This window comes from Schistocerca nitens, chromosome 4, assembly GCF_023898315.1.
Source record: "Schistocerca nitens isolate TAMUIC-IGC-003100 chromosome 4, iqSchNite1.1, whole genome shotgun sequence".
Lineage (NCBI taxonomy): Eukaryota > Metazoa > Arthropoda > Insecta > Orthoptera > Acrididae > Schistocerca > Schistocerca nitens.
The window spans coordinates 774573478-774591245 of NC_064617.1; the positions used below are offsets into that span (position 1 = coordinate 774573478).

The 17768-nt window shown below is 40.3% G+C and overlaps 1 protein-coding gene across 1 annotated transcript in view; it reads right to left on the reverse strand.

Annotated features, from left to right (window-relative positions):
- Positions 1-998: 998 nt before the first annotated feature.
- LOC126253124 (FAS-associated factor 1) overlaps positions 999-17768 on the reverse strand; it is a 144385-nt gene continuing 127615 nt past the window's right edge. The window contains exons 12-14 of the mRNA XM_049954253.1: positions 4755-4892; positions 1431-1508; positions 999-1346 (exon numbers count right to left, since the gene is read on the reverse strand). Coding sequence (XP_049810210.1) covers positions 1266-1346; positions 1431-1508; positions 4755-4892 — 297 coding nt within the window. The 3' untranslated portion in view covers positions 999-1265. The remainder of the gene's footprint in view (positions 1347-1430; positions 1509-4754; positions 4893-17768) is intronic.

Sequence of the window (17768 nt, forward strand, 5' to 3'; positions counted from 1 at the left end):
TTCTTGCACACTTTTGTCTCATAAATTAAGTTTTTCAGTAACGCCAAAGAAATAAGTCCCAACCTTATGTTGTTTTTCTTGCATAATGCTAGGCACAAAGGTGATAAAATATGTTGCATAACATTACATTCGCTTTCAGTGATCAACGTGTGTGAAACAAAATCTCCACCATCTGAACACAAACTCTCTCAAGCATACACGGGAATTACTTTACATGTAGTTTCACCACACATTAGCAGAAAAACTTACATCAGAATTATCAAGTTTGCATACAAAAATGATTGATACAATCAAAGTAGTCATTCTGTCAATACTGTGCTTATTGTTGGAAATGCCATGTAAGCTGTTCTCAAGTGGCAATTTTGTGTGCGAGTGTGGGCGTGCGCGTGTGCACGAGGGAGTGGGAGAGGTGGGAGTGGGAGAGGTGGGAGTGGGAGAGGTGGGAGTGGGAGAGGTGGGGGTGGGAGTGGGAGAGGTGGGGGTGGGAGTGGGAGAGGTGGGAGTGGGAGAGGTGGGAGTGGGAGAGGTGGGAGTGGGAGAGGTGGGAGTGGGAGTGGGAGAGGTGGGAGTGGGAGAGGTGGGAGTGGGAGTGGGAGAGGTGGGAGTGGGAGTGGGAGAGGTGGGAGTGGGAGAGGTGGGAGTGGGAGAGGTGGGAGTGGGAGTGGGAGAGGTGGGAGTGGGAGAGGTGGGAGTGGGAGAGGTGGGAGTGGGAGAGGTGGGAGTGGGAGAGGTGGGAGTGGGAGAGGTGGGAGTGGGAGAGGTGGGAGTGGGAGAGGTGGGAGTGGTGGGAGTGGGAGGTGGCAGCACACTAGTACAGAACAAAGAAGAGAATCCTGTCACAGTTACAGACAGACACAGAAATTTTAGTCAAGTTTTCTATTATTTTCATATGCAGTATTCTGCATTTCAATCAATGTATACCAAGAATAAATATAACCAATCTGTGTAGTTTACGGGGTTGGTTCTTTTGAAATTATAGAAAATTCAAATGGCAAAAATTTCTTGGCAAAAAATAACTAATTGTTTCATAAATAACATTACATAAAAAAGTGGTGGAGCAGATATACATGATTTTATAGCTAAGTATAATTTTATGTACTTATGAAAGTTAGCCCAAACAAAAAATTATTGGGCAACAGAGTGTTCCCAGCTTAAATATGTACAGTATTGACATTTGGCCTCATAACAAGTATTCGTGGTACTTTCCTTTCAGCCACTTAAAATTCTTCACAAAAAAGATTGTAAGGCATATTCAGTGAAAAATTTCATCGTTCTTCTAAAATCACAGTTTCTTGAGGATAAAGTTTTAGTTCTTGTAATGTATTTTTTGGATCCAATGCAGTAAGCTGGAAGGTAAAAAAATCATTTTTACAATTTAACAGCATAAAACTTCTGAAACATAATGATAGAAAGTATTTAATAAAACTTACATCCCTTCGTGGCCAGCTGGATAATACTTTGTATTCATCTGGAGGGTAACCTAGCACCACTAAATAATCGAGTAACACCTGAAAGACAGCCAAATAAAATCTTTAAGTATCATACACTGCTCATAAGTAAGTGGAAAAACAAAAATATCCTCATATTATTCCATTATCATCATAGACTCAATGCAATATGTTGAAGCCCCATTACAATTAATGTCCCCCCCCCCCTTTCAAACAGCAAATTGTATCTTCTCTGATACTGTCCTGTTTCTGATCAAAAATCTCACACCACATTAATAAAATTGTGGGGTGGTTTTTTGTTACGTTGTTGGTTCACAACTCAGCAAAATGCATGTTCCAGCACAGTAAGATCAACAGTGTGTATAGTAAAAGATCAAGCCCATGTAACAAACTAGACAATGCAGAAAATAAATATAAATTAGTTCCGCACGTTTCAGCAGACAACTCCAAAAACTGAAATAAATAAATAAATATCTGAGATTAAAAATAACCAATGAAAATTCAAACACTGGGTCCCTTACAATACTTTGTAACAGTCACAGTTTGTGTATTACTGACAAGTAGAAATCATTCTACCACGCAGTAGTTGAAGAATTCATCAATAGCCTGTAAATAGTGGAAGTTTAATTTTAAATGTTGTACATAATCTGACTGTTCTTAACTGAGGATCGCTAAAATGAATAATTTACTTTAATTTTTGACAATACTTGGTTGTAATAGTCAAGAAACTAGCAAATGTCTGAATGATGGACTTAATGAAAGCAGATGTAAGTATTAAACCTGTAAATATTAGAAGTTTAATTCATGTACATAATTTTACTGTTTATTGACTGAAGATCATTAAAATTAATGAAACTCAAGTTTTTCTAATTACATTTTTGTAATGTGTTTATCTGACATGTTCCACACCCAGGAGGATTCCTTCTTTTATGGGTCTATGGAATGAATAATTAATCTAATCTAATCATAGCTTAAATCTTCATCCAAGCATAAAAGAACATACTGAGAGCATTATTGGATTCAAATTTGAACACTTTTAGAACGTGTTCCAGTCATATTGATTGCTAAATCATCATTATTGTGGATGTCAATTATGCATAATCAGAAATAAAAATAGATCAAAACAAAAATAAAAATGATAAATGTAATATGATTGATACTAGACTGACTAACGTGACAAGAAAGGTGTTAAACTGAGAAAAAATAATAATAGGAAAAAAGTGCTAAATAAGTTGATATTTGAAGAAAGATAAATAAAATGATGGTGAGGATAAGAAGCTTCTACAGAAGAGAAAATATGAAAGGTAAATCAAGAGAAAGTCAGAGCTATAGGTGGTCAAAGAAGGCACCAGCCAGCACAAACATAAAACCAGGGGCAGTGTTTACTGGAGGAGGGATATAGAGTTAGTTTTATGTGGTTGTGGAGGACAAAAGTGAAATGGGAAAGGAATGGGGTAAAAACAGTGTTGACAGAATAATGAGGCGGATAAAAAGAGCTGAAGATATGGAAGAGAAAAATTATGCTTATTTGTATGCAATAAGGAGATTAGCTAGGTTGGATTAATGTAGTCAATAAGGGAAAAAGTGTTTTATAGAAAATTCCACCTTTAATGCATGAGTAACAGACTGTAAGAATGTGTAATCATGAGGGGAGAGTGGAATACAGTGGAAGTGCCTATCAACTTCCTGCAGTAGGGACATGTTATTGCCAATCGGCAAGAAATCTGTTCATATTCACAGTAACTATATTTAATATAAGACACAAATACAAAGCTAGATATTTGTTCACTGCATACAATGAAACCACAGTACAACTTGATGCAGCTGAATAATTCAATGTATAGTCAGTCATATTTAAAATTTTTGAAGGTGGAAAAAGAATTACATGATTAGAAATATTAACTATGAGGTCTGTTCAAAAGATTCTGGAACTTTGTCCACAAAACTTTTATGTTTTACTTATTGTAAATGGTCTCCTTCAAAATATTCTCCTCCACAATTGATATGCCATTTCCACTTCCGGAAGCATTCTTGATACACCTCTTGCTGGATCGCATAAAGCGCCATCTGCAAATTTTCTTTTATACTATCATTGCAAATATTTGTCTTTATAAAGGGGTTTTCAACACTGGAAATAAAAAAAGTCTGCTGGGATCAGGTCTGGAGAGTACAAGGGATGAGGCAGCACATTGATTTTGTTTGTTGTGCAATAGTCACACACCAACAGGGATGAATGTGTGGATGCATTATCATGATGCAAGACCCATGAATTGTCTCACAACATTTCAGGCGGTTTCCTTCTCACGTTTTCTCACAGATGTCCCAATACATCCCAATAGCACCATCGATTTACAGTTTATCCTTGTGGCACGAATTCATGATGACCTAATCGTTCAAAGTCAAAGAAAACTATAAACACGGTTTTGACATTTGACCCAACCTGATGAGCTTTTTCTGGTCTTGTAGAACCTTTCCATACCCATTGTGACGATTGAACCTTGGTCTCGTCATAACCATAATAACCATAGACCCAGCCTCATCATCATTTATGATTCTCTTAAGGAACATCTTGTTGTCATTTGCGCGATCCAAAGCTCTTTACAGATTGTGCCTTCACAGATTGTGAGGCAGAGGTCTTCTTGATTTGACTCACGAGCCATGGGACGAACTTGGCAGTAACACAATGCATTCCAAGATGCTGTGACAGGATTTCACGACAAGATCCAACTGAAATGTTACATTCTTCTGCAATCACTTGGACAGTCAGTCTTTGATTGGCAAGCACAGTTTCGTTGACATTCCTGATGTGAGCGTCGTCGGTAGACGTCGAAGGGCATCCGGAACAAAGGGCATTTTTAACTTCCATCTGGCTATTTTTAAACCGTGTGAACCATTCATAACACCAAGTATGGCTTAAGCACTCATCACTGAAGGCTTCCTGAATCATTTGGTGTGCCTCAGTAAAGGTTTTCTTGAATTTCACCCAAAATTTAAAGCTGACACTTTGTTCCTCTAACTTCCCCGTCTCAAAATTCGCAAACTGTGCGACACAATGTTCTACTCAACACAGCACTGAGCAATAACTAACAGAGATACAACAACGAAACTTCTGACAGTTACAGATTAGACACACAGGGACGCCAACAGCATTTCGCTCCAACACACAACTGGCGTGAAATTACAAATGTTCTGGAGTTTTTTGAACACACCTTACACTTGAAAGTTGTTTCTGGGTGTAACCTTGTAAATCAATGGGATTGGAAGCTGAAAATTATAAAACAACATGATATGCTTCATAATACTTACCTTTAAAGGTGCTCGTACTCGAAATCGACGAACAGCAGTTTCTCCTTTAGGCAATCTGAATCTTATTTTTGTTATATCTTCCCCAGAATCTTCCTCTGGTTCCTCCGGCAGCTGAGATTCTATTTCAAGACGGTAGGCCTGTATCAACAACAACACGTTCACATGCATTAGCAAAGGAAATACACTGAAGCCCACTAGGGCACAAGTACTCATATAAATAATTTTTTTTTTTTTTCCTCACAGGTTACAAAGAAAGAAGGTAAAGCCATCATCTACTCTAAGGTTGTCTGAATACCACAGTGTATTACTAGGCACAGTCCTATATGAGGAGGTATACTGTTGCCTTCCTCAGACCTTTGAACTGACTTTCCCAGCCAGTTATAAGGGGGCCTAGAGTTTACCGTGGACTCTGAATCACAGAGCTAACTCTGCATTTTCCATAGAAACAAACATTGTCATAGGTGAAAGAAGTGACAAGTGACAGATAAAAATCCCAGGACTAATAGGGTATCTATAGACTGATACTTTACCACTGAATGATCGAGAGTTTAAGAGCTTAAAAAATATATCTTTGTTCATCAGTGGATAACAGTGTTGTTGGAATGAGTGTGAGATAAAATTTTTTGTAGTCACAGTCTTCTAATACATGCCTTGAGAAAGTTATACTTGACACAGCAGATTCCAATTCAAATTACTAGCACTTGTAAGGGGAATACTTTTCTCAGACATTGGAAATGCATAATTCTGGTTAAGATGTGCTAACATGATCAAAGCAATTTGCTTATACACAAACTGATCAGCGTATTTTAGCATATGGAAACTAACCTTACATCATATTATGATATAACTTTTGTTCAATTCTTCCCACACTGCTGGCACTTCACCATTTAAGCACACTAGCACACTGATACTGTTGAACATGCAGATCCACCTGTACAGAGTGGGGGTGGGGGAAGGCATCTCAACAATCACTTTCATCCTTAGAATATTGTAGTCTTTAATCCATACACAGACTACAATATTCCCCAATTAAAAATTATATATACATTAACTGGTCTCAATTTTTTTTGTTTCATATTGCTTTGTGCAAATCTCCCTGCTTTTTCCTTTTGTTTTAAGAAGAATTTTGAGACCTATTTTGTTGAAACAGAACATGGGGAACCCATGTCATATTAGCCAAAAAGTTGTCATGTCACTACAATTTAAGAAGTTATTTTTGTAGTCTGTGAAGTTAAGCAACAGATCAGTGACATAAATTAGCATCTAAATGACATGTTTTGTCAGTCTTGTTTTACAATATATGGAAAGTGAAACTGACCCTCAGTGAGAACAGCTAATTTAGTCACGCATGGATGTGTAATATTTTGGGGAAAGGCTGGGATTCCTGCAACAGCTCTACCTCATTGTACAAAGAAACTAACAGACCTGGATTCAAAGCGGCACAATCTGCAAAGAAGTGCTGACAGAAAGACACTCACTCACAAAGAATGAGAGCTTAAGTGTTCTGCAGATCTAAATAATCTCTTCAATGTTGCACTTGCCACTGCAATGGATATGATAAAAACAGAGGAGGATAAACTCTCTTTATTACATCAGAGAGATTCCAGCTGTAACTTATGGAAATCAGGAACAATTAACTGGTGTGCTTGCACTACTGAATTCTATTGGGAAAGAACGATCAGGGACAGTTTGGAAATGCCATAAAAGTTTGCAGACTGGTTGAGATAGTTCAAACTGTTCCGAAACCAACACATCCAACACTGTGGTGCTGCTACATTGCTGGAATAGTTAGCAGGAAAGAGAGCTGCTGTTCTTCTCTTGGTGTCATCACACGAACCAGCTATTGTTATGTAGTGTGTTAGAAAATGAGTTACTCCTAGTGTCAGTTAGCTTTGAAGTAAATTTTTTTTAAAAACTCAGAAAAAAGTGGAATGGCATGGAAAAAGCAAATTGTGAATGATATCGAAACTGACAAGGCACTTACCTTCTTCTGAAAAGTACTAAAAGAAGAAAACTTGAGAATCATTACTGTAAACTCAATAAATTGTGCACCATGTTTCTGGGGACAACTGTGGACTTGAATCTACAAGACCACCTGGAGCTTTGTACTATGCATGTAGATGGCCAAAGGAATATTTTCATTGAAGATGTTCCTTTTTCGCTCTCAGCTCACCCTGAGTGCTACTGGAATGGGTGGCCTCAGGAAACACTTGTTTTGTTTGTGATAAAATTATACACAAAATGTTTGTTTCTGAGCTCATCAGCAATCAGCGCATCTTACAATGACATTCTTTTTGAAATAGTTGAACCAGTATGAAAAAGCAAATGGTTGGGTTTCTTTGAGTGCTCTAAACAGGTTGTCAGCACTTATGACATTTAAGAGAAGAGATTTGTGTGTTATCACTATTTGATGACTAGGTTAACAATGAGAATAAACCTTGTATAGAAAACTGCTGTGGGAAACTTTGAGGACTGAAAGTAGATACACAGTGCCACATGTTGCAGTTATGAAACTTTGAATTAAATTCGCTTTCTGACCAAATGTAATTTTATAAATTGAATTTTAGAACTTTTGCATAGGCTATTCACATGTTTTAAAAATATTTACTAACTTGGGTTTTGTCTCTCTCTATTATATGGGGCAATGATAAAGTTTCCATTTACGGGCATTGCTGCAGCGTATATGCAACGTAGCACGATTCTGATGTGGGTAAATAATTACTGACATGTAGGCAAAGAGGTCAGTGTCACATTTGCTTCTTTCTGATGTTCGTGTGGTAAAAGCATAAACACGAACTATGGCACTGTTATTACCACATGCATGCAAGCACTATTAACTTTCTGTTATTCCTTTCTTGGCTGCTGAAGAACAAACACTGGTAGACATCTATCGGAGAATGGAGAATGTGTATGGGGCAGCTTGTGTGTTGAGAACCACCACTGTGGAGTTCTGTGCTGCTGCTTCATGACTACACACATCGCCATATTGAAAATTTCACAACACACAAGCTATTCCAACTAAAGGGAGAGACACATGAGCACCCAACCCATAGTTCTGATCTGTCCCTGTTTTATCAAATGGGTACCTTCAACCTGGTGTATCTGTGGGATGGCTTTTTGATCACCTCTTATATTTCGGATGAGGAAACTGACGAGTTTGGACATGTTGAAGTAATTAAGCATAGAAAGTGCTGGCAGGTCGATAGACACACAAACAAACACAAACATACACACAAAATTCGAGCTTTCGCAACCCCCGGTTGCTTCATCAGGAAAGAGGGATGGAGAGGGAAAGACAAAAGGATGTGGGTTTTAAGGGAGATTTCCAGTCCCGAGAGTGGAAAGACTTACTTTGGGGGGAAAAAGGGACAGGTATACACTCGCACACACACATATCCATCCGCACATAACAGACACAAGCAGACATATTTAAAGAGTTTGGGCAGAGATGTCAGTCGAGGCGGAAGTGCAGAGGCAAAGATGTTGTTGAATGACAGGTGGGGTATGAGTGGCGGCAACTTGAAATTAGCAGAGATTGAGGCCTGGTGGGTAACGGGAAGAGAGGATATATTGAAGAGCAAGTTCCCATCTCCGGAGTTCGGATAGGTTGGTGTTGGTGGGAAGTATCCAGATAACCCGGACGGTGTAACACTATTCCAAGATGTGCTGGCCATGCACCAAGGCATGTTTAGCCACAGGGTGATCCTCATTACCAACAAATACTGTCTGCCTGTGTCCATTCATGCGAATGGACAGTTTGTTGCTAGTCATTCCCACATAGAATGCATCACAGTGTAGGCAGGTCAGTTGGTAAATCACGTGGGTGCTTTCACACGTGGCTCTGCCTTTGATCGTGTACACCTTCCGGGTTACAGGACTGGAGTAGGTGGTGGTGGGAGGGTGCGTGGGACAGGTTTTACACCGGGGGCGGTTACAAGGATAGGAGCCAGAGGGTAGGGAAGGTGGTTTGGGGATTTCATAGGGATGAACTAACAGGTTACGAAGGTTAGGTGGACGGCGGAAAGACACTCTTGGTGAGTGGGGAGGATTTCATGAAGGATGGATCTCATTTCAGGGCAGGATTTGAGGAAGTCTTATCCCTGCTGGAGAGCCACATTCAGAGTCTGGTCCAGTCCCGGAAAGTATCCTGTCACAAGTGGGGCACTTTTGTGGTTCTTCTGTGGGAGGTTCTGGGTTTGAGGGGATGAGGAAGTGGCTCTAGTTATTTGCTTCTGTACCAGGTCGGGAGGGTAGTTACGGGATGCGAAAGCTGTTGTCAGGTTGTTGGTGTAATGGTTCAGGGATTCCGGACTGGAGCAGATTCGTTTGCCACGAAGACCTAAGCTGTAGGAAGGGACCGTTTGATGTGGAATGGGTGGCAGCTGTCATAATGGAGGTACTGTTGCTTGTTGGTGGGTCTTGTTGTGTCTAGTTCATACAGCATAGACACAATGAGGTAGCTAGGTGCACGCTAAACTAACGCAGACGGGCTGGAAGTTCTGGAACATGAGACTTATTAATGAATAAGAAGAAAAGTACGTAGATGCTTGTTACTTAACTTTTATTCTCTTGTTGGAATACATCTCTCTTGAATAGTCGTAAGCTATAAGCACTGATACAAATGGCGCCTTGCTAGGTAGTAGCTATGGACTAAGCTGAAGGCTATTCAATCTATCTCTCGGCAAATGAGAGGAAGACTTGGTAGGTCTAGTCGCAAGCTATGTTGTCCGTACAACTGGGGCGAGGTCTAGTCCGTGTCTTGTGACCTGCCATGTGGTGGCGCTAGGTTTGCGATCACACAGTGGCGACACGCGGGTCCGACATGTACTACAGGACCGCGGCCGATTTAAGTTACCACCTAGCAAGTGTGCTGTCTAGCGGTGACACCACAGGTCTGATGTGGACGGACGTGTGAAGCTGGCCATTGGACAGATGGAGGTCAATGTCAAGGAAAGTGGCGTGGGATTTGGAGTAGGACCAGGTGAATCTGATGGAACCAAAGGAGTTGAGGTTGGAGAGGAAATTCTGGAGTTGTTCTTCACTGTGAGTCCAGATCATGAAGATGTCATCAATAAATCTGTACCAAACTTTGGGTTGGCAGGCCTGGGTAACCAAGAAGGCTTCCTCTAAGCGACCCATGAATAGGTTGGCGTACGAGGGGGCCATCCTGGTACCCATGGCTGTTCCCTTTAATTGTTGGTATGTCTGGCCTTCAAAAGTGAAGAAGTTGTGGGTCAGGATGAAGCTGGCTAAGGTAATGAGGAAAGAGGTTTTAGGTAGGGTGGCAGGTGATCGGTATGAAAGGAAATGCTCCATCGCAGTGAGGCCCTGGATGCCACTTCCTTATACACAAATATTCCGCACATCCACCAACAAGCAACAGCACCTCCATTATGACAGCTGCCACCCATTCCACATCAAACGGTCCCTTCCCTACAGCCTAGGTCTTCGTGGCAAACGAATCTGCTCCAGTCCGGAATCCCTGAACCATTACACCAACAACCTGAAAACAGCTTTCGCATCCCGTAACTACCCTCCCGACCTGGTACAGAAGCAAATAACCAGAGCCACTTCCTCATCCCCTCAAACCCAGAACCTCCCACAGAAGAACCACAAAAGTGCCCCACTTGTGACAGGATACTTTCCGGGACTGGATCAGACTCTGAATGTGGCTCTCCAGCAGGGATACGACTTCCTCAAATCCTGCCCTGAAATGAGATCCATCCTTCATGAAATCCTCCCCACTCCACCACGAGTGTCTTTCCGCCGTCCACCTAACCTTCGTAACCTGTTAGTTCATCCCTATGAAATCCCCAAACCACCTTCCCTACCCTCTGGCTCCTACCCTTGCAACCGCCCCCGGTGTATAACCTGTCCCATGCACCCTCCCAACACCACCTTCTCCAGTCCTGTAACCCGGAAGGTGTACACGATCAAAGGCAGAGCCACGTGTGAAAGCACCCACGTGATTTACCAACTGACCTGCCTACACTGTGATGCATTCGATGTGGGAATGACCAGCAACAAACTGTCCGTTCGCACGAATGGACACAGGCAGACAGTATTTGTTGGTAATGAGGATCACCCTGTGGCTAAACATGCCTTGGTGCACGGCCAGCACATCTTGGCATAGTGTTACACCGTCCGGGTTATCTGGATACTTCCCATCAACACCAACCTATCCGAACTCCGGAGATGGGAACTTGCTCTTCAATATATCCTCTCTTCCCGTTACCCACCAGGCCTCAATCTCTGCTAATTTCAAGTTGCCGCCACTCATACCTCACCTGTCATTCAACAACATCTTTGCCTCTGCACTTCCGCCTCGACTGACATCTCTGCCCAAACTCTTTGTCTTTAAATATGTCTGCTTGTGTCTGTATATGTGTGGATGGATAGGTGTGTGTGTGCGCGATTGTATACCTGTCCTTTTTTCCCCCTAAGGTAAGTCTTTCCGCTCCCGGAATTGGAATGACTCCTTACCATCTCCCTTAAAACCCACATCCTTTCATCTTTCCCTCTCCTTCTCTCTTTCCTGACGAAGCAACCGGGGGTTGCGAAAGCTCGAATTTTGTGTGTATGTTTGTGTTTGTTTGTGTGTCTATCGACCTGCCAGCGCTTTCGTTTGGTAAGTCACATCATCTTTGTTTTTAGATATATTTTTCCCACGTGGAATGTTTCCCTCTATTATATTAATTAAGCATAGATTTAGATTTCTTAAACGAAGGTCGTATTTCTTGGGATTCAAAGAGTTCCTGTTTCATTTCCAAAGAGACTAAGAAAAATCTTAAGGTGACAGAGGAGTGAAGTTAATGTACAATTTCAATGGAGTACTAGTGGCTGATTAAGAACAAACAGAACTCATTTTGCAAGATGTGAGAGATCACTGAAGCATCCGATTTTTTAAGGGGGGAGGGGGGAGAGAGATGGAGAGAGAGAGAGAGAGAGAGAGAGAGAGAGAGAGAAGAAGAAACTGAAAAGAAAACTGTGCTAAAACTAGTATCGATTCATCCTGCATTCAGACATTCAGTATGTTCTGCTGCATAGTAATACTTAAATTTCTACAATTTAAATACATTTAATCATCTTTGCCAAACATATATAGGTTGATTTCAATGGTTTATGCCAATAGAAAAATATCACACCTTTTTCAGTATTTAAATTTTATTTAGGCATTCAAATAAGTTGCAGCAAGGGTTAGTATTAACTAATTATAATGAAATTTGTTACATTATAAAAACATGCCAAAAAATGGGGGAGCGAGGACCTGTGTGTGCTCAAATCCCTTGATATTTTTATGTAACCCCAATATAGGAACCATCCTCTCACTCATACACATGCACACAATTTCTCTCTCCTAAGAATCATCGGGCACATTTTCTTTGGTGTTCAGCAAAATGCAGTTTCGTTTGTGCAGTGTGTAGCTGGAGTCTCCCCAATCAAAAACTGCTTATCACGTCTTCCATGTGACAGCCAGTGTTGACAAAGTGTTAGTTTGTTTTCTATTATGAGCAAAACGATTTTTTTTTAATTTTTTTTTTACAGTGAATTTTGCATGCTCATTCGATAGAGCAATCACAAATTAATCTGGTGCGACATTTTTTTATTGATATGCATTAACACACAGTTAAACACAAAGAATAACCAGTATTCCAGTAGCAACTGATGAGGAGAGGTCCTATGTGGTGGGATTAACTTTTTGGAATAGTCTATGTAGTGATTTAGGTTAATGCTCCAGATACACACCTTGCAGGCATTCACTTTGGTGGACCCTCCTTTGTGAGTAACCACCAGAAAAAAAAGTCAATATTTTGCATGATGCTCTACAACTTTAAAAGAGGAATGTTGCGTACACTGATTGTGTAGTGTAGTGGTTAAGTTCTCAGATTCAAAAGTTTGTGGGTTCAATTTGTAATTATGTATCTAAATGACTCTAATCTTTAAATTTTATTCAATTAATTGGTCTGAATATAACTTTTTTTATTTCTGTTCCTCTGTCAAATCATTTTAATCATCGAAGTACCTTTTCCATTTGCTCTCATTTTTTTTCCCTATCATCCTTTTTTCACTTAGAATCTTTGTTCATGTGATTTTATTTATTTTTATTTATTACTGTAACTTCAATGTAAGTTGTTCTGTCTTATTGTCCTACATACTCATCCATGTTACTGCATTCATTATGGCCTCAACTGACGACGACCAAAAGTGGTATGCTGAGCACATTCCACTCTATATCTGCATCCAGTGACACCTATGGGTTGAGGATGACACAGCAGTTGGTCAGTACTGCTGGGCCTTCAAGGTCTGTTCAGACAGAGTTTTTTGTTGCGTTCATTATCTCTATTCCTAATTTCGCTTGAATTTCATTATGCTTGTAATCCCTTCTTTCATTTAAATCTTCATCTGCATTATTTCGGTCATAGTGCTATATCAGTTTATGCTGCAAATGTTTGTGTAACAATTACCACCCAAACAAATGTACATCTTGTAATGAAACATACATTTTTGACACCACTGTACAGTCAATATAAATAGGTTATCTCATCTTTTGTTACCTTAACCAACAGATCAGCATTTTGAAAAATTTAAATTTTATGACAGATAAATAAAAATAGTTAATTCACAGGCCCAAAGATTCAAGAAGAATGATAGGAAGAAAAAATGAGAGCAACTGAAAAGTTAATGCGACGATTAAAACAATGTGACGAAGAAATAAGGATTAAAAAAAAACTAGATTTAAACCAAATAAACTGAATAAAAATAATGATAAAATCATTTAAAAATAAAAAAAAAAATTCAAAGCACCTGAGGAGACTGGAAACCACAACCTTCTGCATGTGAGAACCCTACCTTAACCATTATGCTATGCAACCAGCCTAAATAACATTCTTTTATTAAAGTTGAAGAGCATCATGTGAAATACATAATTTTTCTTTCATCGATTACTCACAAATGAGGGTCCACCAAGGTGAACGGTTGCAGGACGTGTTACCAGGGATCTTAGCCTATATCACTGTGTAGATGGTTTAAGAAAGTAAATCCCATCATCACTGGGGATATCTCTGTCAGTCACTATTGGAGTACTGGTTATTCTTCGTGTTTTAATGTTCCTGTAAATACATACTGATAAAATGACGAGACTAATAGGGACTGCTACACCAAATGGGCATGTAAAATTCCACTTTAAAAAAAATTCTGTTCATGACAGGAAACAAACTGACACTCTCCATCTGCACTGGGCATTACACGGAAGATGTGATGAGCAGTATTTGTCTGAGCTGAATCCAACTACATATTGCAAAAACGAAACTGCAACTATCAAAACAAATATGCCTACAATTAACATAAGAGCCTTTGCAATTGTAGTAAAAGGCTTATTTCGACCAACATGTCTTGTCAGTCAAATTCTTCAGTGTATGGGACCACATTGTCAATACATAAATTCTCCAATGGTATGGCCAATGTTGCAAATGGCTTTCCTTTGTGTGTTGTGCCAACTGCTAAATGGGAAAAACTTAAGTTCTTATATACCAGGGGAAAAAACTGTGTTCATGGTCTGATAGGATACAGAGTATGAGAAGGGGTGCTAGACATCCTTCATTGGTGTTTGCGTTATTTCCTGACAATGGTGGAAATAAGCTAGTACTCTGTGTACTTAAGGTAGGTGCGGTCTCCTGTGCATCTGGGTGGGTTGTTCCGTGAAACCCATCACCCCTTTGTGCTGTTACTGTTGGCAGCCAAGATGCTGGAAGTCTCTACCCACCCCTCTATTCATGTTGGCATGTCACCCCTCTAATCTTCGTCCTCAAGGTAAGTGGCTGCTCTGCCAGTACACTGTCTTCTTGAAATATTATCAGTTTCCTGCACTCATCCTGATATTCTGCCACCACTAACTTTATGTACTGTGATATAAAAGATGATAATATAAAAGTCCAGGGTGGAATATAAATAAGGAGGGGAGTGAAGATAACAACACACATTACAGCTGAGGAGCTGAGTGGTTGATATGCACATAAACAAGTCTGAAAAAATGCTAAGCTTTAGGATGATGATCTCATTCAGAGGATAACCAGTATACAATACACTCAGATAACCTGTATGGCTACACTGCCCCACCCGACTACACTGTACTATCCCAATCAAGCTACAACTCTGGAGGAATGATGTCAGCTGGAACACACAGCTGTCCAGGTCGATGTGTATGTATTCTGCAGTAGTTAGCTCTGAAGGAGGACGTTATCCAAAAAGTTAGCAATGTTTTCAGCTTTTGTTACCTGTAAACCATTTAATGCCTGGGCTATAAAGTGAATTATTACTTTTACTCCTTCCACTATTTAAAACTATTTGACTCTGGTTTGTCATGAGCCCTTACAGGTTTGCCACAATAATTGTCAGTTGCTTCAGTTAAAATCCCAACATTGCCCAGTCCATGAAGAACAGAAGAGGTTGACTGGGGCAAAAATTTGTGTAGTCACAAAATTTTGTACATACTAAAAATCCTGACCAGTGAGATGTTAGCGTTAAAGAGCACTTTTTATGTTTTTCTTAGCTCAAAAATGTTTCCCTTTACAAAATTAAATTACATCAAAATTTCCTACAAAATAGTTCCTATTCATTTTTTTTCTCTAGGGCTAATAGTTCCCATGTTTCAGAGACTGGAAAAATTCCAGATTATTAAAAATAGTGTTTCAATGGTAGAAAATTAATGCTTATGGTTAAATGAAGTGAGTTAAAAACAAATATTAAAATAAACATAAAAATAATATATTAAGTGTACCGTGTCTAGGTGTTCTGGGCAGGGGATGGGTACAGTGGGTAGGTCACTGGATTGTGGTCATGCAGTTCCTTCCTATACACGTCTATAAACAGAAGAGCGAATGCGTGATACCCGCCTCTCTCTACCCCATTACATCACAAGAAGTAACAGCAGGATGTTTCACAAAATTATACTGACTCTTCCATAACGTGCCTTATGAATCACCGGCGACACAGTGTGCAGACACTCCTAGGGGATGTTTACTTTCCACAACATGTGTTAACACTAAATGGAATGTATACGAGAGTTACTTATAAAATTAATGCAAGAAACTCCTGTGGACGAATTCTATGTAAATCTCTGCACACTGTTCTACACTGCTAGAGGAAAAATTGATTCATAATCATCCTGCAAGGCAACTGAATTGTTCTTCCGGGAAAGGTGACTTCCCCCATCATGAGTGCTGATTGTTTTTCAGTTTACAGGCTACACCTCCCCAGCATTTCCAATCTAGTTCTCTTACATTAGTAAACAAACATGAAAAGTGTTCAAAAGAAAAGGTGCGAAACAAAAAAAGTGATCACCAGAGACCTGAGCACAACTATCCCACGGTTTCACAATCTGAAGGTTCCTTGTTCCCAGAATTCCTGTGGATGTGACTGAAACCAGTCCTCCACTGTGTCCTTCAGTTCATCGTCCATGCTGAAGCAATTCCCTTTCCCTTTGAGGTCCCCCCACCTTTTAGTGGGCCAAATCCATGAAGTCGCAGGGCGACTTGTCCGGGATATAGGGACAATGCATTCTCCCACTTGACCTTGGCCATTACACTTTGTGTGTGACCTTGGAGTCCGCCTCCGTAGCGCAGCAGTAGCGTTACCGGCTACCACGCAAGGGGGTCCGGGTTCGATTCCTGGCAGGGGACTGAGTGTGGTGTGTGCTTCATCATCATTTTCATCATCATTGACACACATGTCGCTGAAGTGGCATCAACTAAAAAGATTTGCAATACGGCGGCAGAACCCTGAAGAGTCTACCCCAGCCAACATATGCCATATGATCATTTCATTTTCATTTGTGACCTTGGAGATGTGCATTATTATGGAACAGAATCACTACTTCTGAGAGCAATCCAGGTCATTTGCTCCTTATGGACTTGTGTAGGCTGTGGAGTGTCTGACAGTAGATATCATTTAATGGATTTTCCATGCTTGAGGAATTCAATTAGTGTAAGACCTTGGACGTCGAAAAAGGCAGTGTGCATCACCTTGCCTGCTGAGGGCATAGATTTGAATTCTTTGGGGGAGGTGATAACACAGAATGCTTCCATTGCCTAGATGTCTCACTATATTATACCGAAGCAGCATATGCAAACTTCAATTAATTCGGTTGGTACAAAATTTCATACAGTTCCATTTGAAAACTCCTTATAACTTCACTGAGCTAATGTTTATATAGTGAAGTTCTTTTCAGTTCATTAAATGAGTATTTATTTGCAGTTGTTGGAAGTGAGCTATGTCAAATACTTTCCCATAAACAGTGGCTGAGAAGTCTTTAACTTGTATGCCTCATGTTGCCAGTGACCTATGTAGCATTGGTGGGAAAGGGACTGGACTGGTAAATGTGGCATCTTGTTACTGTCCATCATTGACAGTGTACAGTAAAGCCACGTGATAGTGATGTAGTCACTTGGTGTTGAATAATAATTGACCAGAAAGTTACTGCACTTCTCTCACCATTAATTGTGTTATTAAGAGACTGCATAGATTTATTCCATTCAGGAATTTTTGGCACTTATAGAGTGTGCTCCTCTGTGTGGAGTCACATACCATACACGCACACTATGTCTTCCTAGGTGGGTATGAATGTGAGAGATGAAAAGGGCTTAAGATTTTGTTCAACAATAGTAGTCTGCTGCAATGAATTGCTTAACTGCTGTTGCAGAGAGAGACTATTTAAGCCTCTGAGCCACTTCAGATAGTGGTAGAGCTGAGACTGGGGTGATGCACTTGATGCCCCTCTTGTGAAAAATATTCCAGCAACTGACAGCGGAGACAAGGACATCTAAACCCACTGTATAAACACGAACTCAGTGAACTGGACAGTAAGTACTGGGGACACACAGTCTGTATGTAAACTGAAAAGCAAGCAGCACTCGTGAAGTGGGCAGTCGCCTTTTCTGGAAGAATGCTACAGCTGTAATATAGGATGACTAACAATCAATTATACCTCTTGCAGTGTAGAGAAGTGCACAGAGTTTC